The sequence below is a fragment of the Rana temporaria genome, chromosome 6 (assembly GCF_905171775.1).
Source record: "Rana temporaria chromosome 6, aRanTem1.1, whole genome shotgun sequence".
NCBI classification, from domain to species: Eukaryota; Metazoa; Chordata; class Amphibia; order Anura; family Ranidae; genus Rana; species Rana temporaria.
In genome coordinates, this window is record NC_053494.1 from 56107125 (window position 1) to 56133576 (window position 26452).

The window sequence follows — 26452 nt, forward strand, 5'->3', positions numbered from 1 at the left end:
AAGAAAAATAAAAATTAAAAATAAAATGTAATGCCGCGTACACATGATCATTTTTCAGCATGAAAAAAAACGTTGTTTTTCAGCATGTCCAAATAACAACGTTTTCCCAACTTCATTATTAAAACGACGTTGCCTACACACCATAGTTTAAAAAAAAATGATCTGGGAAAGTGCGGTGATGTACAACACGTACAACGGCACTATAAAGGGGAAGTTCCATTCGCCTTTGGGCTGCTTTAGCTGATTCCATGTTAGTAAAAGACGATTCGCGCTTTTCTGTCTGTTACAGCGTGATGAATGTGCTTACTCCATTATGAACGGTAGTTTTACTAGAACGAGCGCTCCCGTCTCATAACTTGCTTCTGAGCATGCACGGGTTTTTTACGTCGTTTTAGCCCACACACGATAATTTTTTACAACCCGAAAAATGACATTGTTTAAAGCGACGTTAAAAAATGCAGCATGTTCAAATTTTTTTTTTCAGAACCTGAAAAATGATGTGTAGCTCACACACAATCATTTTAACCACTTGCCGCCCGCCAATGATAGATTGACGGCGGAAAAGTGGTTGCTTAATCCTGACTGGACGTCATATGACGTCCTCAGGATATTGAGCCGCTCAGTGCAGTATCATCAGTGCCCATTAGTGAAGGAGAAAACGTACTTATTTACAATGTTTTATAACGGAAACCAAAAAAAAAAAATTTTTTTTTTTTGCAGAAAATAAAAATCCCAGAGGTGATCAAATACCACCAAAATAAAGCTCTATTTGTGGGTACAAAATTATAAAAATGTAGTTTGGGTACAGTGTAGCATGACCGCGCAATTGTAATTTAAAGTGCAACAGCACTGAAAGCTAAAAATTGGTCTGGGCGGGAAGGTGTATAAGTGCCCTGTATGGAAGTGGTTAAATGACGTTTTTAAAAAACGACGTATTTTTCACGCCGAAAAATGATCGTGTGTGTATACGCGGCATAATAATAAGAAAATTAAGTAAAATAAAAAGAAAATTACTTTTTTTTTTTTTTTTTAAATGCCCCTGTCTCCGGTAGCTCGCACGCAGAAGCGAACACGCATGCAAGTCCCGCCCACATATGTAAACGCTGTTCAAACCCCACATGTGAGGTATCGTCGCGTGCGTTGGAGCGTGTGCAACAATTCTAGCACTAGATCTCCTCTGTAACTCAAATAGTAACCTGTAAAAAAAAATTAAAGCGTCGCCTATGGAGATTTTTAAGTACCGAAGTTTGGCGCCATTCCATGAGTGTGCGCAATTTTAAAGCGTGACATGTTGGGTATCTATTTACTCAGCATAACATCTTTCACATTATACAAAAAAATTGGGCTCATTTTACTGTTTTATTTTTTAATTGCCAAAAAAAGGTGTTTAAAAAATGATTGCGCAAATACTGTGCGAGGAAAAAAGTTGCAATGACCGCCATTTTATTCCCTAGGCTGTCTGCTAAAAAAGAAAATATAATGTTTGGGGGGTTCTGATTAATTTTCTAGCAAATAAATTGTGATTTTTACATGAAGGAGAGAAGTGCCAAAATAGGCCCGGTTGTCAAGTGGTTAAAATACTATTCCATTCCACCGTATGCTCCCTTTGCTTCTCTAATACCAAGTTTTGATCTAGCTACATTATACAAACCATTTGTGGTCTTGAAGACATTATTATCTCTTGGGAAAGTCCGGACCTCCCTTAGTCATCCAGGGTTTCTGGTTGAGAAAGACCTGGATACTGTACATTTATCCATGACTTTGTCAAGGCAATTCTCTTATGTAGCACAATGCAGGTTCTGTGTGATCATTTAAATTCTGTTCAAATTTAATATTCTGTTTAAAGTGGAGTTCCACCCATTTTTTTATGTTTGTCTGTGCTGCATGCTCTAATCTCATAGTGTTCAGAATGGACAATTTTTATTTAATTTGTTGCTTGTAAATACCTTTATTTTGTAGTCCTTCATTAGTTCTTCCTCCTTATTTGCCTAGGCTATTTGCAAGGGTTTCTGGGATAGGCATCATGTTTCCCAGTAGTCCTTGCAAACCTGACTGAAACCTATTACATTGCTTGTGCACTGAGCATGTGCGAGATCTGCAAAGCTGAAATCCAGGAAGTCATACAGTCTGGCTTCATGATGCCCACACTTAAGATGGCCACGGTCTATTTCTAGATTATAAACTATTTAAATGCTGTAACAACCTAACAAAACGGACCTTAGTTTACAGACTAACTTTACTAGAATACATTAAGCTTGTGTATTACAGGGGTATTTATATTTAAAAAGTGAAATTGTGGGTGGAACTCCGCTTTAAATATTTCCTGTTAAAAAAATACTGCAACAGAGCGAGTGCACCCTCTAGCCATGTTTTATAATTTTTTGTGTTCGGCTTTGTGTTCCCCCTAAGGAAAGTATGTGCTGGAACAAGGTGCAGGGAAAGCTGATCACTGCCTAATGTGAAGAAGGCGCTTTATACGCTTATTTAACATTTGAGTAAATCTGATCCAGTAGTTTTTTACTCTATTCAATAACCTCACAAATTAATATTATTTAATCAATACAGTATATCAATTTGCTTGAATAACATCCCCGGCAATAATAACTCCATCTGGATAAACGCAATGTTGTTTGTTTATGGCATTTAAAAGCTAGTTAAGAGCTATACTGACATTTACATCTGGTAAATTATGGACAGTGTATAGCCGTTAAAGTTACCGCTGTTCAATTAGATCTATAAGAATTTTTTTTTTTTGGATAGAGTAAGGGAGGGCTAAAATCACTGTAAAGTTTATTTTTGCCATCTGTGCCCATTGGGTGACTTCCCTTCACTTCCTATCCCATTGCCAAAACAGGAATTAAGAGGAAATCCCTGCAAAGTAAGGGAAACTTTTGGGGCCCCCAGGTGGCCTAAACTAGTATCCACATTGGAAGATTTACCCTCCCCCTTTTTTTTTCTGGGGGGACGACAGCCCAAAATGTAGGCTTTTCTTTTACTTTCACTGTCAAATAGTTAACATGACCAATAGAGGGGGTGAATCGCCCTAACAGGTATGGACAGCAATAAAAACTGACAGGTGTTCTATGCATTAAGGTGAAAAAACACCTTGCAGTCACTGCCACCCCCCGAGCCCCCGTTTTACTTACCTGAGACCCGAATCTCCTTGGGCACGATCCTGCGTTGCTTTCACCGAGCTCTATTCGGCTCTTCTTTGGATGATTGCTGGCAGCACAGCCATTGGCTCCCACTGCTGTCAATCAAATCAATGACGCGGCGTGCCGAGGGTGGGGCTGAGTGATACACTCGGTGGCTATGGCCGCTGACTGTATCACACGGGAGCGCGCGTAAGCTAACCCCCCTTGGGCGAGCGCTTCCCAGAGGGCTGTTAGCTCTTGCGGGGAGGAGCCTAGACAGCTGCGAAGGGACCCCAGAGGATGAGGATTGGGGCCACTCTGTGCAAAACTAACTGCAGTGGAGGGAAGTATAACATGTTTTTTATTTAAAATACCGTATTTATCGGCGTATACGGCGCACTTTTTTGCCCTAAAAATCAGGGCAAAATCGTGGGTGCGCGGTATACGCCGATACCTGCTTTCCCGCGCCGAGTTTGAATACTGCGCCGACATATACCGAGCGCAGTACACTCGTGTATTGTCGGGCAGTCTCGGCTCCTCCCGCGCTGACGTCCTGGACGTACAGGACGTCAGCACGAGAGTAGCCGAGCCTGCCCGACAATACACGAGTGTAGTGCGCTCTGTATATGTCGGCGCAGTATTCAAACTCGGTGCGGGAAACGAGCGGGGAGGAAGCCGGACCCGACGAAGAGGACACCCGAAGCCGCAGACGGACGCCGAACCCGACGAGGCCGCCGATGGACGCTGCGCAAGACACCAAAACTGTAAGTACAAGAAAAAAAAAATTTCCACAGGAATTCGGGGCAACTTTAGGGGTGTGCGCTATACCCCGATAAATACGGTAAATAAATCGGAAGAACAATAATGATCTATAACTGCGCAATCAGTGCACCAGTCATTAAACATGTAAATGAAAAGCCCTCCACCTCTACTCTTACCATATTCTTCATTCATTATATGGCAGTTGTTTGGAAGACACACATAACCGGTATTGTTGCATCTAGTATTTGCAGATAAAGCCAGGTTTTTATTATCATCGTCCTCAGTCATCATCCATTCACCACAATCATTGTTTTGAGCCAAACTGTTTTCAGCCATCTGTAACTCCAGCTTATCCATTTTTTTTTATTTTTAAATGGGGCTTTAGCATTATTGAGAAGAATACCTAGCAGCAAAGAACTATGATTGTTCTCTAAGGCCGGGTACACAAGAACAAACATGTACGGTGAAAGCGGTCTGTCGGACCGTTTTCACCGTACATGTCTGCCAGAGGGCTTCTGTACGATGGTTGTACACACCATCGTACAGAAGTCCGCGCGTAAACAATACGCGGGGCGTGTCCGCGTCGTCGCCGCCGCGACGATGACGCGGAGACGTGGGCGGGCCTGCCATTTAAAGGCTTCCACGCATGCGTCGAAGTCATTCGACGCATGCGAGGGACGGCGGGCGCCTGGACATGTACGGTAGGTCTGTACTGACGACCGTACATGTCCGAGCGGGCAGGATTCCAGCGGACGGTTTTAAAACACGTCCAGGAATATTTGTCTGCTGGGAAAAGGCCCGGCGGGCAAATGTTTGCTGGAATTCGGCCCGCTCGCGCCCACACACGACCGAACATGTATGCTGAAACTGGCCCGCGGACCAGTTTCAGCATACATGTTTGGTCGTGTGTACGGGGCCTTAGGTTTGCGCGCAAGCTTGACAGGACTGGAGTCCTCCTTTCTACTTTAGCTCCCTCTCACTTTTTTGTTACCTTCCAACTTTAATCTGTGGAAGCCCTACTCATCCCACTATGTCCTCGGATGTATGAAAACTAAAAAATGAATTTGCAATAACTGTATTATGCTGTTATATTAACCACTTCCTGCCCACCATATAGCAAAATTATGGCCGGGAAGTGGTTGCGTTATCCAGACTGGGCGTCATATGACGTCCAGCAAGATGAGCCGCTAGCGCACGTCCATGCTTTTCTGTAGGAATGGTGTTATTTGGATGGTGAGCTGTAATAGATGTCCGCCAGACATATGGTTTGGTGTTAAGGCCAAATAATTCAATTTCGGTCTCCTCTGACCACTTTAAACGCATCAAAAAAACACATGAAAAACTTTTCTGGTCTGATGAGACTATAAAATCAGAAACATGGGTACACTTCCATAAAGGGATGGACATGGTCAGCAACAATATTCAGGTAGGCCATGGTGTTTAAATGATGCTCATTTGTTATTATGGGGCCCAAAGTGTGAGAAATATCATCCACACCAGCCTGAACCGTTGATACAAGGCAGGATAGATCCATGCTTTCATATTTACACCAATTTCTGACCCTGCCATCTGAATGTCGCAGCTGAAATCAAGACTCATCAGACCTGGCAACGTCCAATCTTCTATTGTCCAATTTTGGTGAGCCTGCGTAAATTGTAGCTTTATTTTCCTGTTCTTAGCTGACAGCTAATTTTTTAATTATTTTTATATATATATATATTATATATATATATATATAATATATTGTGACAGGAAGTCAGGTAAATCTGTGGGTGTTGTCACAGACGGGACATACATTTCTGCCTTGTTTAGACAATACACCAATTGTTATTAGGCGTCGGCTGCAAATGTAGCCAGAAAAGGCTAAAGGCCGTTGGAAAATTTCAGCTGTTCAGAAAGAGGCAATTAAGGCCTCTATAAGTAGTCCAGAGGATTACCACTAATTTGCTGCATGCTGAGGCTTTCTGAGTGAAAGAGAGCAGTACTGAAAGTCTTCTGAGGAGGTGAGGAGAGGATTGATTTTTCTGTGTGATAAAAATCAAAAGACTATTGTTTTTTCTGCTGTATGACCAGCACTGTCTACCCAGCAGTAGGCTGTGCTAGAATCCATAGATAGGTTCCTGTGTGGAAGGTAGACGCCCAAAGTGGCCAGGGTTTATTTTATGTTTGATTTTGTTTATGCTGTTTGGATGCTTGCACTTGTTTCCAGCAAGATGGAAGAATAAACCAAAATCTTTGTTTTCAACCGTCTTCGACTGCCTGTCTGTATAAATTCAGTGTGTGGTGAACCCATCCAAGGGGGTCACACACCCCGCTACCGAGCTAACCCCTTGCTATATATTGTATTAAATTCTCTCGCTCCAACTCTCTTGTATCCTGCATCCTGTGCAACTATCCCATGAATTGTTACACTTCCCAGGGTCCTAAAAGTCCTGATGTCCTTTTAGTCTCACCCTACAGCATGACTTCATAATCCGTGAATACACACTGCCTTATTTAGAGAGCCATTGTAAATATGCATGTACTGTTTCATATGCAAAATGTCAGAAGCAGTCTGCTTTCCTTATGCCTTTTGGCAACGTTTTTGCCCTGCGCCCCCGCAAATTTACTGCGCTGCCCTTGATTCACGGAGCAGTAGCTCCGTAAATTGCGTGGGCGCGCCGGCAAAATGCCCGGCGTAAGCGCGCGCAATTTAAATGATCCCGTAGGGGGCGGGAATCATTTAAATTAGGCGCGTTCCCGCGCCGATCGTAGAGCGCATGCTCCGTCTGGAAACTTTCCCGACGTGCATTGCGGCAAATGACGTCGCAAGGACGTCATTTGCTTCAAAGTGAACGTGAATGGCGTCCAGCGCCATTCACGAATCACTTACGCAAACTACGTAAATTTGAAATTTCGCGACGCGGGAAAGACGGGTATACGTAACATTGGCTGCCCCTGCTATTACGTATACCCGTCGTTCCCGCGTCGCGAAATTTCACGTCGGGAAAGTTTCCTTGCGCAAAAAACGCCGTACGGAAACGACGTAAACTGCGTACGCAGGGCTCGCGTTACGTTGTGAATCGGCGTTAGTATGCAATTTTTTAATACTATACGCTGAGCACAACGGGAACGCCACCTAGCGGCCATCTCAAGAATGCAGCCTAAGATATGCGGGCATAAGAGCCTTATGCCGCGCATATCTTAGGCTGCAGTTGGCGTAACGAGGTTCCTGAATCAGGAGCATTCGTTACGCCGGGGCAAGTAAGCAATTGCGCTGTGTAACTATGGTTACACAGGCGCAATTGCTTCTTGAATCCGGGCCACTGTGTATACAGAGTACTCCCATTCAATCTGAGCAATGCTTGGCAGGGTTCACCAGACTGGCATGAATCAAGGTGATTAGAGTCTAGCAATGCCTCCACCTAGTAATAGGACATATTTAACTCCCAGTCTCAGTTTCTAGATGTGCTTTCAGGACAGGCTTGGCAAATAGTGACACACATCTTCCCAGGTCCCATTCCCATTCCATAGGCTCAAATTAAGGGCAATGGTCAGTCACATGTCCAAGTTCTTGACACTGCTAGTACCAAATATGCTATGTCTCTTTCAATGTAGAGACTCTTTGTGCTAGCAGACCATTCGTATCTGTCACTGACAATTTTCTCACCTTCCTCCTGTTTACCACTTACCTGTATTTAAGGTGGACTTTTTTTTGTTTTTGTTTCTGGGGGTTATGCCCCGTAAAAGTCAGACGGACTTTTTCAATCAGAAATTCCGGCCATCTGTATGCCCTATCGGACTTTTTTCATCTGAAATTCTGAGAAATTTCGTCAGAGTTTAGATGGAGAACATTCTCTTTTACTCCGATGGAATTCCGTCAGAATTCTGATGTGATTTTTGGCCTGTCAAAAGTCAGACCGTGTGTACGGGGCATTACTGGCTTGGAGGGCAGATCTCGGAGATTTCCTTACATATTGCTACAAGCTGCTTGACAAAGACCTGTAGGAGATTGAGGACTGTTCTTGGCTACATTGATTACCAGGCATTATTTCAACATTCTATGAGTTATATTAAGTCATTTTTAACTACTGAAGAGAGCTGATCAGAATTCTTAGATTTAAAAGGCACCTGCGTTCTGAGATTCCATATAATTAAAAGTTATGTATGTATGTAGCTATCTATCTATCTAATTTTATATTTTCATTTTAGGCATGGCCATTGAAGACACGGTGTCGGCAAAACTTGTCTATGATTGCTGGGTGCAAAGTAACACCAATATATAAAGACACATTTCTCAAATTCCAGGAAAAATTTGCTGTTGAAAAGCCCTGTTGGTAACTCCTATTCTGGATTAATTCTGCTTCATATACTAAATGAAATATTGAGAAAAAATTCCCAAACTATTATATTAAAAACATTCAAATCTAGAAACTTCAGCGCAATTATGTGTGACCCTCCTAAGTGTGTCTGTAAATAAATAAATAAAATAAAACAATAATAAACTATACATTTTGGACTACTGCTAATGCTATGTGTTCCCACATATGCATCAAACTGAAGATAATAACAAAGCGCAGCGCTGTCCACTACTAAGGCCTCGTGCACATGGGTGATTTAAAAAAAGCCTCTCCATATTATTCTATGTAAAAGAAAGAAAAGCAACAGGCGCCCCTTAGTAAGACTGTTTAAAATCTAATGGCCAAATGCATTAAAACACTCACATGTAAAAATCTGTGTCAAGCGCAGGGGAGTCCAGTGGAGTGAATTTGAACTCTGCAGTCTGTATGATAGTAAGCTCTATTTCTCTATGCTGCCGGTGTGTTGCCATATTCTGCTACCTATCGCAGAATGCTACGGAAGTGACGTTGTGGCCTGCAAAATCAAAATGCGCATGCGCGCTGCGTTCCAACCGCAAGTGCGCTGCGTTCCAAAAGATGTAAGACAGTACACAGTGAAGCTGTCGGAATATGTCACTATGACTTGTCGGTATGACTCCCCTTTCGAGATGGTTCCTTGCCGACGGAAATCTCCAGGGCGACGTGGAATTTGAGGAAAGTGGCCAGTCGCTCGGCCTCCTGGCTCTTTTTTTTAACATCCTCCAATCCACAGGGATGTTAATGAATGAGCCTGGATGGCGGCCGAGGTGCGGAGAACCATCTCGATAGGGGAATCATACCGACAAGTCACCGTGACTTATTCTGATGGGTTCACTGGTGTGTACTGTCGTAAATATTTTGGAACGCATCGCACTTGCGGTTGGAACGCATCAAGCAAGCAGTTTGATTGTGCTGGGCTTCCGTAGCATTCTGCGATAGGCAGCATAATATGACAACTCACCGGCGTACAGTTTCACAGGAGACTTCCGGTATTTGGACGGGATCCAAAATGAGGCTTGGCGCGCATCCGGACAGTCACAGAGAGGGCTGCAGTGCAGAGTTCAGTAAAGTCACTGCTGCTGTAAAACAACGTGATTCTGAGCATGCGCACCAAGGGAATACACAAGGTACACGCTCCTTTCTCAAGCTACGGTTAAGGGTTGTATGTGGTCTATTTATGTGCCTTGATGGCACTGCCACCCAGTGGTGAAGTTCGATACCGCTAGCTGTGTGAACACATGAGCAATATATAATTATGATAATCGGAAAAGAATAAAGTGTGTGTGTATACATGTATATGCATCACGATAAACTTTTTCAAGAAATAACACAATATTGGTAATGGATATTATGATACAAAAGCAGAAAACATAATTTGTACTTGGAGTCTCCACATGGACTGAGGATGCGAACATGGAAAGATAACCTAAACAAGACCTGAGAGTGTGCCGAATGGTCACGTGGTCAGTATGCCTAAAAGGGGGCATACCCAAGTATGAAATGAATAAATGAAAAGAAATAAAAAAGGGGGAATGGGAGGGTGGGGAAAACGAAAAGGTCCGGCCGTGGGGAAGGAGAAAGGAGGGCGGGTTTATGAACCCCCGACTCCTCCTACAAATTCAGGCCAGCCTACGGCCGGCCTTCGCATTTTACTTGGAGTCTCCACATGGACTGAGGATGCGAACATGGAAAGATAACCTAAACAAGACCTGAGAGTGTGCCGAATGGTCACGTGGTCAGTATGCCTAAAAGGGGCCAAAAAAGCAAAGGACACAGGGGTACATGATGAATATGTTTAATGCAAGAAAATGACAACCTAATCAGTAAGGTGCATGAAAGCACGAGCCATCTCAACCTGCGGATCTGGAATATATCTGGCATAGCAACCCGAATTCCACCTCCCCAACTTTCTGATGATGTGGGCCGGGATCCCCTGACGGGATGCTGCCGAGGCTGCCCCAATCCTGAATGAATGACCCGACCGGTTTGCTGGGTTCAACCCCAACCTAGCCCACAACGTGCGGCAGTGGCTGGCGAACTGGGCCGTCGTGAGGGAAGCCACCGGGAAAGGGAGCAAGGGACTGTCCATGGGTTTGTTGCCAATCAACGCCCTGAGCTGATCTAGTACCATCACGGGGCATCACGACCCGCCAGTCTCGAAATACGTCACATTGGTGCCAGCCCCCACCTGCTGGGTCTTGCAAGCTGTCAAAAGTAAGTTATAACAGTGTGGATGTCTGCCCAACTGACTGACCGTAAGGACCCGGGAACCAGGACCGGAACGGCAAAATTCGCCTGGCCTGAGGAACCCAAAAAAAGCTAAGTAAATGGCTGCTTTTAGCACCCCACTGAGGAACCTCCCGAACGGCAGCCCATCCAGCAACCCGGACATGCCACGGAAAATGTGCCCTGTGACTAGGAGACGGCAAGTGGTAACTGGAGGACACCTCCTCTGGACACCCCTTAATGCAGCCTTGATGATGTGGGCTGAAAAAGGGGAAGGACGATTGGGATCCTGCAGGGACAGGTGGTGCTGCACCCCGGCGAGGTATGTCCTGATGGTGCCATGAGACAACCTCAGCCGAGTGTGGCAGTGAGTGACAAACGCCAACAAAAAACTGACATCGATGCCGTTGCCACAGGGGTGCAAAGACTGAAAGACCAGGAAGGCCTTCCAGGCCGTGGCGTAAGCCTTCCTGGTGTTGCTCGCCAGAGACGCCCCAACTAATTCTGCCGCTTCGCGCAAGAGGGTGTCTAGTCCAGCATCAGCAGAGATGCCCGTGGGGATGGTGTGGCCTGTGCATCGGCATGCGGGACCTGTAGAAATTGAGCCGAGAAAGGGCATCAGCCGCACCATTCTCCACCCCACTGATAAACCTTCATAGGAAATGGAACTTGTGACGCAGGGACAACCAGATTAACCTGCGTACCAAGAACATGATAACCAAGGACCGGGACCTTCCCTTGGTGATGATCTCCACGGCGGCCTGGTTGTCCGTGGAGAACACCACTGTCTGCCCTGCCCATGAACTGCCCCACACCCAGGCTGCGGCCACTATGGGGCAGATCTCAAACAAGGCAGATGATTCCGTGAACCCCGGAATGGCCAAAACCTCCTCCGGCCAGGGACCTGCCAACCAATGGGTGCCAAAAATAGCAGCGTAACCCACCGTGGCCACCGCGTCAGTTCCTACCTGGGGAGAGGAGCAAGACTCCCCAGGAATGAACATAGCGACCCCATTCCAATATTGGAGGAATTCGTCCCACATGCGGAGGTCAGCCAACGCGGGTCCCGTGAGTCCGGGCCCCGTGAGTCCGAATCTGGTGCTGATGGCAGCAAGGCTAACAACCTGGAAATAAAAGATCTACCCTGCGGGATAATACGCATGGCGAAATTTAACATGCCCAGGAGAGACAACAACTCCACCCTGGTAAAAACCCGAGATACCGAGAAGGTGTGAATACACTCTCTGATCCTGGCGAGTTTGTCAGCCGGGAGCCTGGCTTGCATGGCTTTGGTGTCCAAAATGACCCCCAAAAAGGTGAGAGTCCACGCCGGGCCCTCAAGTTTTTTGGTAGCCAGGGGCACATTGAGTGCAGAAAACACTGCCAGTAGTTTCTGCAAATCCAAGGTGGCGCGCCGGGGACTCTCGATGAGGAGGAAGTCATCCAGATAATGGATGACCGCATGACATCGCTCCTTATGGACGAGAATCCACTCAAGCGCTTGGGCAAACACATCGAAAAGCCATGGACTGCTTTTGGACCCGAAGGTGAGTCTGGTGGCAAAATAGTACAACTCTCTCCACTTGATCCCGTGCCACTGCCAGAGTGACGCCGTGATCGGGAGGAGTTTGAAGGCGTCCGCTATGTCTGCCTTGGACAGCCAGGCGCCCTGCCCTACCTCGATGACTCGCTGGATGGCCTGATCTATCGACGCATATTTAAGGGAAAACTCTTCCGATGGAATTAATGAATTGAGGCTGGGAACAGCGGAGCAATGAGGGGCGGACAAGTCATAGATTAATCTTTATTTGAGAACTTTCCCTTGACCAGACCCAACGGGTTGACCCTCCAAGCCTGGAAAGGAGACACAGCGAAAGGGCCGATGACAAAACCCTTGTCCAGTTCGGACTGTAGTAAGGTGTCCACCGCCCTCAAGTCCCCGCAACATGACCTGAGATTGGGACATTCGAAGGTCTGCAGTGGAAATGTAATGAACCTGGTGTGGAAGCCCTGAGTAAAACCCTTCACCAAAAAAGGGCCTAGCTCTGCGGATGGGTGGGAGGACAGCCAGTCCTGCAGCAACCCAACGTTGATGTGGCTTAGTCAACTATTTTTTGTCAGCCTCAGTGAACAGGTAGACTTCGGATGGGCCCTGAAGCATCCTGAACAGATATGTAGCAACCGGCACTGACCGTAGTTGCAGACCCCATGGTTAAAATTGTTGCAAATAGGGGATTTCCCCAAATACTGGATAGGCCGGCCCAATTCGTCAACAGTGGGTGCCTGCGCAGGTGCTGGGAGAGACCCGGGGGAATGCTCTGGAAGTGCCCGGGAGGGCCTAAGCTTCCGAGTTGGGGCACCAATAGGCCGTATGGGATGACGACTGGCAGGTGGCGCAAACCGGTGACCCCAACCCCGCAAAATGGCGGCAGAACAGTTCCGTATCTACACGGCTCCAAACTGCCACCACCTGGTGCTGGGCCCACAAAGCGGCCGCTTTGGCGGAAAATGAACGGTGGTAGTCATAGAACGCCGAGCCTCCGAATTTGTGACCCAACTCCACAACAGCGTAAAGATAGTGGTCCAACTCTTCTCTTCTGAGGGGGCTCGCAGAGCAGACTACATCCCTAAACAAGCTGAACGCCAGCACGAACTCGGGGATAGAAAGCTTCCGGTTCAGTCTATGATCCCTGGCTTTGATAATCACAGAAACGTCCCCACAGGCGTAGGACTTGTTGTCAGCCATGTCATGAGTGGCTATCAACAAGGACGCCAGGTTGACGTCCTTCCCATCAAGGATGTCATTCCTGATGCCTGCCGGGATGAAATGCGCTGGGGTGACCGAAGGGACACCGGGACTGGTACCTGATAGCGGAGGCCCAGGAATCGTGGGAGCCTCGGGGACTACCAAGACCTCCGGAACAGCCGGGACCACTGGGGCAGGAACTGGGCTGGCCTCCAGCACTTCCACCCTGGCCCTCAGGTCCTGAAAAGAGCCCGCTAGGGAGTTGAGGGTGGAATGGATTTGCGTCAGGGATGCGGCCATGGCCCGAAGAGTGACCTGTTCCGCGCTGTCTGTACTGGCCGGGGAGGGGAACAAAAGTCTGAACAGCTCGGCTTTGCGTGCCGAAGCCGGGTGGGAAATGCCCCTGCGCCGTAACTCTGCAATCAATCTTGGCACGGTCCAGGCTCTCAAGGTAGGCGTGGAGCCCCGATCTGACCCCCTCGCCGACCCCCTAGCTGAAGCAGGGGAACCCGAGACGAACTCCTCGATATCCGCCGCTTGCGACATGCCCTGAAAATGTATGGAAAACAAACACTGTGACAGAGCCTTCCACAGACCAATAAAGAAAAACACCGCCTAATCCCCCCCCCCACTCTTGAACCCACCTAACCTGGATCGGAGCGACCCTAATCCCCCCCCCCCACTGGGAGGGCCGAGCCATCTGCCGACGCAGACAAATTAAAAACGAAACACTCAGGCCCCCCCCCCGGACCTTGAAACGAGACAGGTCCCAAGCTTTAGGAGCTGCTGAGTAACTATATGGGTGATGAAAAAGGATCCGAACGGGTGAGTAGACTTGCCACTGCTCAAGTCAATTAAAAACGAAGCAACTCAACCTGTTACAACCTAAACGATTTAGGCGACCCTCAGTGGCAGGCAGACCCTTGATGACCTGGGACAGATCGGGTTAGGTTCCCGGAATCCCGGCTTACCTTTACCGGAAGTCCTTCACCTAACAGGAAAACCTTGCGTCTGGTACCTGAAACAATAGATGCAAGGGACTGAAGTGCGTCAGTCCCTCCTGGACGAACCAGGTACAACGAGTGTACTACGAAAGTGCCACGTGAAGCATGAAAAGATGGAGAAGGTGACCCATACCAGCCGGTTGAGGAGAACTTGCCACCGACCAAGTCAATTAAGAACGAAACATCTCAAACCGTACCAGCCCACCGTCGTGGAGGATGACTCCCCAGTGGAACCACGACCCCCCCCCCCTTTGCAAAGGTCCGTGCGACTCCACCCCACCTTCTACTGATGACACCTGCGTGACCGCTGAGTGACGTGGAACCCGCACCCTGCGTGTGAACAATTGCAAAATGAAACGACATGCCTGACACTCACTGCAACAGTTTTGACACGAAACCCTGTACTTTACGTGAACGAGACTGCACGAAAACAGTCCTGAAACAGAGAAGAAACGATAGCCATGAAGGAAAACGATAGACATGTATCAAAATGACAATATTTACTGAGAGAGATAACAAACGAAATGGAGATTGTACCACGACTGGCGTATCAAAGCGTACAAACGCATGCGCTCGGCTGGCTTACCTGGAAAGGCACTTCGTTCACCTGGAGTGGTTCACCCCAGGGAGACCAGGACCTCAAAGTGACACCTATAGGGCTCTGTCCCAGTAATACACTTTTAACCAGCTGCAGCTTGGAGGGATGCGGAGGATCAAGAGATATCTCCTAACTGGGACACATGTATGAAAAATTTTAAACCACATGGAGTATTTTTTTTTACAGAAACATCCTGCGCAGGGAATAAAAGGCATGAACTGCAGATGAAATGGTCTCCTTCAAGTAAGAAAAAATACTGCAGAAATCCCTGGTTGCCCTGAGCACAGCGCCCCCCCCCTCCCAGGGTCTCCTCACCTACCATGCAGTCAGAGAGCCACAGAACCCCCCCCCCTCTCACCCAAGGTCTCCTCACCTACCATGCAGCCAGAGAGCCACAGAAACCCCCCCCCCCTTTTCGATTCGATGTGACGCTGCGCTGCCAGTAATGCACAACACCTCCCCTCGATACCTGAATGTAGCGGCCGAGCGAGGAGAAGGGAACCTGCCGTGATCGAGGAGCCGTTGGAGTCGATGGGACCGTGAGTGCCGTGAGAGCCGAGGAGCCGTGAAGCCTCGGAGCCGTGCGAGCCGCCTCTCCGCCGCGTGGAGCCGGTACGTCGCTTGCTGATGACGTCACGTCGGGGAAAACGAAAAGGTCCGGCCGTGGGGAAGGAGAAAGGAGGGCGGGTTTATGAACCCCCCGACTCCTCCTACAAATTCAGGCCAGCCTACGGCCGGCCTTCCCATAAAAACATATATAAAAAAAATTGACCATACACTTCAAATATTAATTAATAAGATTCAAATATCAATCAATAAATACATCAATCAAAATATTAATATATTAAGAAACCTAGATACCAAACACAAAGGCTATGTTGTACACTAGAACAGTGGTCTCCAAACTGCGGTCCTTTGCTTGCCTTTATCTGGCCCTTGGAGCACCATTCCATCCACAACTGACACCAATAATGGGGCACCAATGCTCACACTGACACCAGTGGTGGGGCACTATTCCTCCCACTGACACCAATGATGGGGTGCTATTCCTCCCACTGGCACCAATGATGGGGTGCTATTCCTCCCACTGACACCAATGATGGGGTGCTATTCCTCCCACTGACACCAATGATGGGGTGCTATTCCTCCCACTGATATCAACAATGGGGAACTATTACCCCCACTAAAATCAACGATGACACATTGTTTACTCCCACTGACGCTGGGGCATTTTCTACTCCCACTGGCCACAGTCTGGCCCCCCTAAAGTCTAAAGGATTTAGTAAACTGGCCCTTTGTTTAGAAAGTTTGGAGACTCCTGCACTAGAATATGAAATTGGCACTAGATGGTACTAAACTTAAATGTTATAAACTTAAATGTTATAGCCGCCTCCCCCTTCTCTGTGTATACTACAAGTGCTGCACTTGTAGTATACACAGAGGAGGGGGAGGCGGCTGCGGTCTGCTCGGCTGTGTGACTGTGAGACAGTCACATCCCAGATTTGTCAGAGCCACGGCTGGGTCCCGGGTGTGACGACGGATGCCCCCCCCCCCACAAAGCCAGGCTTCAGCCTGTGTCGCCGCCCACTGGTCATCTGAGCTGCCGAGGTGCACAGCATTACGGGTCTGAAGTGGGGGGATCTGTATTGTAGGACGGGGGTGTCTTTATTTTAGGGGGGGTCTATATTGTAAGGGGGAGGTCTGTATTGTAGGGGGAGGGGGGTCTGCACTGTAGGGGGAGGGGTCTGTGTAACATGTTAGCGGCTGAACGTCCTTACACTCATCTTGGTACACCCTGCACTCCGCTGCAGTAAGCAGCAGCAGACATCTTGTTACACCCAGCCTGAGCTATATGGGCTGGGTGTAACAAGATGTCTGCTGCTGCTTGCTGCAGCGGAGTGCAGGGTGTACCAAGATGGGCGTTGCAGCATTTCTTTTTTTTTTTATAAATTCAGTGTCATTTTTCGCATCATTTCAGTGCCAGCCACCTGTCAGTGCAATCAGTGCCCCCAAGTGCCATCTATCAGTGCAATTAGTGCTATATATCAGTGCCCACAAGTGCCACCTATCAGTGCAATTAGTGCCATCAGTGCCCACAAGTGCCACCTATCAGTGCAATTAGTGCCATCTATCAGTGCCCACAAGTACCAACTATCAGTGCCAGACACCTATTAGTGCCCATCAGCGCCAGTCACCAGTCAGTGCCCATAAGTGCCGCCTGTCAGTGCCACCTATCAGTCCCCATCTGTCAAACTGCCACATGACATTGAAAAAAAAGTATCGGTATTCGATATCGGCGAGTACTTGGAAAAAAGTATCGGTACTTGTACTCGGTCTTAAAAAAGTGGTATCGGGACAACCCTACTACTAACCTTGGTTGCCTTGCCCCCAAAGAACTGACAGCTCTTCAATCTTTAACACAAAACCAGTTAATTATTAAAACTGCCGATAAAGGCGGTGGAATCGTTATCCAAAATAGACTTGATTATGTTAAGGAAGCAGATCGCTTGCTTATGGATAGCTCTACCTAACGCAAACTAAAGCGCTAATCCATTACCAGAATTCCAAACGGAACCCAATAAACTCATTGACACCGCCATTCAACAAAACATCATTAAAAGTGAAGCTTCTTTCCTACGTAGAAACTACTATCATGCCCCGTACTTCTACCATATCCCAAAAATTCACAAAAACCAGACAAACCCTCCAGGGAGACCTATCATTGCAGTCATGGACAGTATTACCTCTTGATTGTCCAAATATATAAATCACCATCTGCAACCGTTGGCTCAAGGTTTACAGTTGTATATTCGCAATGGAACCCACTTGTTGGACCTATTGAAACCATACAGGTGGGAAGACTAATATACCTAAATGTCAACTCCTTATATACCTCGATTCCCCACACTTTTGGTCTAACAGCACTTGATCACTTTCTCTCCGAAGATCCATATATGAGCCATGGACAAGCTACTTTCATCCTGGACTGTGCAAGGTACTGTTTAACACACTGTTAACACACTGTTAATCTGATCTGGAGTGGATGTCAATTTCCATCTCCAGCGCAGAATCGATATTTTTATAAGTTTTTATTTTTATTTAATTTTTATGACTGGCCCTTATAGTTGATGTGCCGCTGATGGGAGTATTAACACTACCCATTTATACTGCGCTTTGCAATAGACATTATTTTTGTGATTCTCCGTTTATTTTTGTGCCCCATTTTTTCATTTGTTTGATTGGACATGCGACTCCTCTCTACGGGCGCCGCTCTGACCAATCACGGATGACCTCTCTCATAATGAGGCTTGGCGCGCACGCATGCGCACTTTAGCTACCAGACATCCGGGTTCCTCAGAGCGAGGCCTGGTCTGCAGGCGCGCTCTCACTGGACACTACACGGCAGCCTCTATCTATTCAGAGTGAGGCTTGGCTATCGCGCACGCGCGGTAGCATAGTGTAATCCACGACACACAAACAATACATGGTTACTATGCTCTGCCGTGCTTGTTAGCACATGCAAACGAGGCTTGGCTCTGGCGCACGCGCGGTCGCATCTGTCGTCCGTGGCATGGTAAATTTTCACAGTTTGCCTCAACTATTATTTATTTTATACATTTCAAGTATTTTAATGGCCAGTGCATTTCATTTTGTTTCATTTTACTCAGTATGTCCATGTCACACTCCTAATGACTACATTCCAAATGTAACAGCCACGTTAAAGACACTATACCCATATTCTCTGTGAGGTTCCTGTTTCATATAGAGGCTTGGAGTGCAAACTGCAGGTTCCTGTTTCATATAGAGGCTTGGAGTGCAAACTGCAGGTTCCTGTTTCATATAGAGGCTTGGAGTGCAAACTGCAGCGCCATCTTGGATAGGTGATGTGCTGTCTGTGATTGCTGATTGTTTGGGGTGAGTCAGATCTTCATTCGATTGGATGTGATTACATGGACTACACATATATTGGAGTGGGCTGCAGTGGAGAGACACCCCAGACGATGTGCTTTTGACCACGAAACGCGTCGGGAGGACTCCACTGTCGCCCCATTTACATGCAAGAGCTCTTTTACTTCCAGCCAAATGTAAGTTTGTTAGCTGTGAATAAACACGTATTTTTTCTTTTATACGGAGTTACGCTATGTGGCCACTTCTCTTTATTTTTCTCTATGCACCACTAACACACTGAGCCAATTGGTTTTGGGATACCAACATCATTATAGCTTCCGGCTTACTCCTGGGGACCTATTCCATATAAGGACCTACCCACCAGTTGGACCTACGCTTCCTGCCAAGGATTGCTGTTTGACAATCGTCATATAAAGCCTTGACTGACCTCTTTTGGCATATGCCACCAGTGGTCAACAAGTTCCGGTAAGCCTGCACTTTTTCCGGTGATGGGATTGTCACGTTAAAGGAGTCACGCTTTTTCTATTTATTCACCTTTTCACTTGAATGACTTGTGGATGTTGATGAACTTTGCTACATACCTCGGATCATCACACTTAGGAGTTTTTGTTGGACTTTGTTTTTATGTTTGATACCACCTTAGGTGCATCAGTTCACGTGCCAGTTGGCACTGTTGTCACCCCTCGCTACAGAGGAATCTCACATGTTTCACAATTTGTGTCTAACATTTATTAATGTTATATGTGTTTTATTTTTTACTATACACATTTTTTGGTATTTTGATATTCATTTATTAATTTTAGCGCTACACATACGTATTTTTTTGGTTGTTTTGCTTTTTTGAATAAGCCGTGTCAGCAGCTACCATTTATGCACACCTGGCAGCGCAGGGTATCCACTCTCTTTCTGTTTTTTTCTATTCAAAATCTACACTGCAGCAGCCTTCTCAGTGATATATTCACAGAGATATGGATATATTTGAGTACAGAGCATCCCGCACCGTGAATTTTGACGGTGTCTTTACCGTCACAGGCAATGACACTGAACTTGGCGGGTTATTCATGCGTTTGAAAAATGTCATGACTTCAGAGATACATCTCCAGTGGGATTTGATCTTCCTGGAACAATATATCTCTGAACAAATGGTCCCACGGAGCCTCCGTTGGGAGATCCATCCCCAACAAGGAGACCCAGATTTAGAATCATGGTATAAATATTTCAATGAGGCTGGTACCAACTTTCTGGGATTTCTCATTTCCAGAAAAAGGAATAGATTACTTGTGTTGGACAAAGAAATCAAAAAGAGAAGAGACACTCCTCGCAGCCCTTGTCTAGCCAAGGCGTTCGCTCTTTGTGTGATAACAAGGATTTGATCATTCGTCCGGCAGACAAGGGCGGGGGGATTGTTGTTCTAGACAGGTCACAATACGAGCAAGAGATGCATCGTATACTTGGGGAACCTGGTACTTATCAAGAAATCCCCAATAATCCTACTGCCACATATAAGAAACAATTACAGACCCTTGTTAACAAGGGGTTTGATCTTAAGATTCTCAACAAGAAAGAGAAACTTTTTTTGGTTCCCAAAGTACCCAGAATTCCGACAATATACTACTTGCCTAAAATACATAAACATCCTACACAACCACCAGGCCGGCCTATCGTGAGCGGCATCGATTCTGTCACCTCACGCATAGGCCGTTATATAGACTTTTACCTCCAGCCCATAGTCAAACGCACTCCTTCATACATCAAGGATACAGGCGACACCATCCGCCTTCTGGAGGGGTTGGACGTACAGGAGGGTTGCATCATGGTCACTGCAGATGTGGCCTCCCTGTACACCTGCATTCCTCATCATCTAGGTATACAAGCGGTAAAACACTTTTTAAGTAGCGAAGAATCACTCGCTTCGTTTCAAAGCGACTATTTAATCGAACTTTTGGATTTCGCTACAAAACATAGCTATTTCTGGTTCGATCAACGCTTCTTTTTACAACTCAGGGGCGTGGCAATGGGCGCCAAATTCGCACCGAGTGTAGCGAATCTTTTCATGGCCAAGTGGGAGGAGGATGTCGTCTATGCCCAGACAGTTCCATCTCTGGGCCTATGGGCTAGATATATAGACGACATCCTCCTCCTATGGAATGGTAGCCCTGAGTCATTGAAGTCATTTTTTGACTCTTTAAATAGTAACGATAGGGGTATTTCCCTAACATATGAGTTTAGTCCTACTAAGATTCATTTCTTGGATTTGGAGATAACCATAGTTGATAAGAAGTTCCACTTCCAAACCTATTTTAAACCAACCGACCGTAATGGTTATATCCCTACGGGGAGTTGCCACCACCCATCTTGGCTCCGGTCGGTTCCCCGCAGTCAATTCCTTAGACTGCGTCGGAATTGTACGGACGATAACTCCTATCTTGCCCAAGCAGAGATTTTAAAATCTAGGTTTCTAGAAAAGGGGTACCCCATTAGTGATGTAGATTCAGAATTACAGCGAGTCCTTTCATTAAACAGGAAGTCACTAATATCTGTTAAGTCCAAGCGTCCTACGGATGAGGGTTTCAAATTTGCTATGTTGACTACATATTCCACTCAATATAAACAAATTAAGAGTATTTTCAACAGGCATTGGAACATCCTTAGAGGGGATAGAATTTTAGGTCCACTGCTTCCTGAACAGGCTAAAGTGGTCTTTAAAGGCGTACCTTCCTTACAGAGCAAAATCGCTCCAAATATAATAAACCCTCCTGTCAAAAGCTCTTTTTTTCATAATTTAGTAGGCTTCTTCCCCTGCAGGAAATGCAAGGTATGTCAACATAATGCTCTAACCACAAGAAAAATCTTGGAGTTTTCCTCCACGGTTACCAACAAGCAGTATACTATAAAAACATTTTGTACATGTGCGACTAAGTACATTGTATACTTACTAACGTGTCCTTGCGGCATGCAATATGTCGGTCGCACCATCCGCACTTTCTCGATCAGAGTGAGCGAACATATTGCACTCATAATAGGCGGGGACACCAAACATCCAGTCCTCCGACATTACAGGGAATTCCATCATAGAAACCCCAAAGGGACACAATTTGTTGTCATCGATAAATATTCTCCTCCATGGAGAGGTGGAGCCATGACTAGGGGGGTCTCCCGCCTAGAGACATTCTGGATATACGAACTTCAGACATATACCCCGTTCGGAATGAACGTCGAATGGGATATAAATTCTTTTATTAATATGTCATGAGCTATTCATATTATTTGTTCTATTTTCTGGGTCTTTGGAAATTCAATATATACGCGCAATAATCATATACGCGCTTAATGTTTTATTCTGGATTCTGTTATATTTACAATCATTTATGCTATGAGAGTCAATGTATATGGTGATCTGACTCACACTAAACATGAGGCATTTTTTTGATCACATGAGGTAGTAGGGATATATTTTGTTTTTTTTATATATGCGATTCTAACACATTTGTTTTTAGCGATAATCTATATATACATTTATTTATACAAGATCGCAATTTTAACATATTAAATGCATGTTCTAAATAAACTCTTTTTTTTAACACTAATTGTTTCTGATCTGGAGTGGATGTCAATTTCCATCTCCAGCGCAGAATCGATATTTTTATAAGTTTTTATTTTTATTTAATTTTTATGACTGGCCCTTATAGTTGATGTGCCGCTGATGGGAGTATTAACACTACCCATTTATACTGCGCTTTGCAATAGACATTATTTTTGTGATTCTCCGTTTATTTTTGTGCCCCATTTTTTCATTTGTTTGATTGGACATGCGACTCCTCTCTACGGGCGCCGCTCTGACCAATCACGGATGACCTCTCTCATAATGAGGCTTGGCGCGCACGCATGCACACTTTAGCTACCAGACATCTGGGTTCCTCAGAGCGAGGCCTGGTCTGCAGGCGCGCTCTCACTGGACACTACACGGCAGCCTCTATCTATTCAGAGTGAGGCTTGGCTATCGCGCACGCGCGGTAGCATAGTGTAATCCACGACACACAAACAATACATGGTTACTATGCTCTGCCGTGCTTGTTAGCACATGCAAACGAGGCTTGGCTCTGGCGCACGCGCGGTCGCATCTGTCGTCCGTGGCATGGTAAATTTTCACAGTTTGCCTCAACTATTATTTATTTTATACATTTCAAGTATTTTAATGGCCAGTGCATTTCATTTTGTTTCATTTTACTCAGTATGTCCATGTCACACTCCTAATGACTACATTCCAAATGTAACAGCCACGTTAAAGACACTATACCCATATTCTCTGTGAGGTTCCTGTTTCATATAGAGGCTTGGAGTGCAAACTGCAGGTTCCTGTTTCATATAGAGGCTTGGAGTGCAAACTGCAGGTTCCTGTTTCATATAGAGGCTTGGAGTGCAAACTGCAGCGCCATCTTGGATAGGTGATGTGCTGTCTGTGATTGCTGATTGTTTGGGGTGAGTCAGATCTTCATTCGATTGGATGTGATTACATGGACTACACATATATTGGAGTGGGCTGCAGTGGAGAGACACCCCAGACGATGTGCTTTTGACCACGAAACGCGTCGGGAGGACTCCACTGTCGCCCCATTTACATGCAAGAGCTCTTTTACTTCCAGCCAAATGTAAGTTTGTTAGCTGTGAATAAACACGTATTTTTTCTTTTATACGGAGTTACGCTATGTGGCCACTTCTCTTTATTTTTCTCTATGCACCACTAACACACTGAGCCAATTGGTTTTGGGATACCAACATCAGTATAGCTTCCGGCTTACTCCTGGGGACCTATTCCATATAAGGACCTACCCACCAGTTGGACCTACGCTTCCTGCCAAGGATTGCTGTTTGACAATCGTCATATAAAGCCTTGACTGACCTCTTTTGGCATATGCCACCAGTGGTCAACAAGTTCCGGTAAGCCTGCACTTTTTCCGGTGATGGGATTGTCACGTTAAAGGAGTCACGCTTTTTCTATTTATTCACCTTTTCACTTGAATGACTTGTGGATGTTGATGAACTTTGCTACATACCTCGGATCATCACACTTAGGAGTTTTTGTTGGACTTTGTTTTTATGTTTGATACCACCTTAGGTGCATCAGTTCACGTGCCAGTTGGCACTGTTGTCACCCCTCGCTACAGAGGAATCTCACATGTTTCACAATTTGTGTCTAACATTTATTAATGTTATATGTGTTTTATTTTTTACTATACACATTTTTTGGTATTTTGATATTCATTTATTAATTTTAGCGCTACACATACGTATTTTTTTGGTTGTTTTGCTTTTTTGAATAAGCCGTGTTAGCAGCTACCATTTACGCACACCTGGCAGCGCAGGGTATCCACTCTCTTACTGTTTAACACACAACTACTTCAGTTTTGATGACCAGTACTATTTGCAAGTCCAGGGAACAGCTATGGGCGCCAAATTCGCACCCTCCTACGCCAACTTGGCCATGGGTCTATGGGAAAATAGACATATTTGTCAAAACAATCCCTACCTCAAACACCTCATTTTTTATGAAAGATTCATCAATGACATCATAATCATCTGGGATGGGGCGGGTGATGTCATCGATGATTTAGTCTCCCATTGTAACAACAACCCATATGGCCTTAGTTTTACTTCTGTTACGGATCGAGATAAACTAGCATTTTTAGATCTTGACCTATATCATATAAACAATGAAATACATGCAAAAAATTACTTCAAGCCTACTACAGGGAATTCTTTGCTCCATTATAAGGGCTGTCATTATCGAAAATGGAAAGACAATATCCCCAAAGGACAATTTTGTCGACTACGAGAAAACTGCACCAAAACATCAGATTACCAAAGCCGCCTACTAAGAAACAAACTTAAGGATAAAGGCTATCCTGAATCTTTGGTAGACCAGGCCCATAAACGTTATTTACAACACACCAATCAGGCTGCTTTATCACTAGATTTCACACTGACTTTTCTAAAATGGAGGCAATCTTCAAGAAACACTGGCCAATATTGCTTGAAGACCCACACCTTAGACCTCTGCTACCTGACCACCTTAGAATTACTGATAGAAAAGCCCTGAATATAAAAAAAAAATGTGCCTAGCAAATTAATGCCACTAAAGGGGACCACATTGGCACATGCCTGCTTGATTCCTTCAAGGGGCATGTTCCAGTGTAGAAAACCACTGTGTAAGACTTGTTCTTTTGTCAAACATGGCAAGAAGCAATTCACAACAAAAGGAAAACCTATATCCTATGGGACTTCTATAATTGTAGTTCTGACTTTGTAGTTTATGGCCTTATTTGTCCTACATACTAATGTATGTAGGACACTTTTTAAAATTTCGACGAGGGAACGACGGCCATACTTAACATTGACTGCGCCTCATATAGCAGGGGCAACTTTACGTCGGGAAAAGCCTAACGTAAACGTTGTAAATTTACTGCGTCGGCCGCGCGTACGTTTGGGAATTCGCGTATCTAGCTAATTTGCATACTCGACGCGGAAATCGACGGAAGCGCCACCTAGCGGGCAAAAAAGAAATTGCAGTTTAGATCCGACGGCGTAAGAGACTTACGCCTGTCGGATCTAATGGATATCTATGCGTAACTGATTCTAAGAATCAGTCGCATAGATACGACCGCCCAGATTAGGACTTACGATGGCGTACATGGTGCTGCGCCGTCGTAAGTCCTTTGAGAATCGGGGCCATAATATTTAAGCTTAGTACCCATCTAGTGCTAATTTTATATTCTAGTGTATAACATAGCCATTGCGTTTGGTATCTAGGTTTCTTAATATATTAATATTTCGCTTTATTGATTGATATTTGAATCTTATTAATTAATATTTGAAGTGTATGGTCATTTTTTGATATGTTTTTATTATTATGTTTTCTGCTTTTGTATCATAATATCCATTACCAATATTATGTTATTTCTTGAAAAAGTTTATAGTGAAGCATATACATGTATACACACTTTATTTTTTTCCCATTATCATAATGATATATTGCGCCTGTGTTAACACAGCTAGTGGTATCGATTTTCACCACTAGGTGGCAGTGCTATCAAGGCACCAAAATAGACCACATACCGCCCTTAACCGTAGCTTGAGAAAGGAGCGCGCACCTTGTGTATTCCCTTGGTTTGTATGCTCAGAAACGCTTTGTTTTACGGCAGTACAGTCACTTTACTGAACTCTGCACTCCAGCCCTCTCTGTAACTGTCCAGATGCGCTCCAAGCCTCGTTTTGGATCCCGCCCGAATACCGGAAATCTCCTGTGGAACAGGACACTGGCAACATGGAGAAATAGAGCTCACTACCATCCGGACTGCAGACTCCACTGGACTCCCCTGCACTTGACATAAGATTTTTATATGTGAGTGTTTTAATGCTATTAAATTTTAAACAGTCTTACTAAGAGGCGCCTGTTGCTTTGTTTTCTCTCTTTTACATTTCAGGAGTGGCTTCAACTCCCTACACAAGGCTGCCCCACCAATATAGACTGTACATCTTCACACAGAGCTGTATATGCTCAAAGGACTACCGTATGAACTTGCATTGCTTATTATCATACTATAACCTGCGCTGCTATCCATTGTTGATTTTTCGCTATATGTTATTCTATGGTTGAAAAAAAACAAAACAAAGACCAGTGCATTCTGAGGCACAGCGTGAGAGCTTTAAAAACACCC

At 45.5% G+C, this 26452-nt stretch overlaps 2 protein-coding genes across 2 annotated transcripts in view; both read left to right on the forward strand.

The window, feature by feature from the left end:
- CRYM (crystallin mu) overlaps positions 1-8385 on the forward strand; it is a 61309-nt gene extending 52924 nt beyond the window's left edge. The window contains exon 8 of the mRNA XM_040356842.1: positions 8088-8385. Within this exon, the coding sequence (XP_040212776.1) occupies positions 8088-8161 (74 nt within the window). The 3' untranslated portion in view covers positions 8162-8385. The remainder of the gene's footprint in view (positions 1-8087) is intronic.
- Positions 8386-17122: 8737 nt separating this feature from the next.
- On the forward strand, positions 17123-25156 carry LOC120943503. Its single transcript, XM_040356843.1, has 2 exons — positions 17123-17824; positions 24115-25156. The coding sequence occupies exons 1-2, from the start codon at positions 17783-17785 to the stop codon at positions 24832-24834; spliced, it is 762 nt and encodes a 253-aa protein (XP_040212777.1). The 5' UTR covers positions 17123-17782; the 3' UTR covers positions 24835-25156.
- Positions 25157-26452: the final 1296 nt, after the last annotated feature.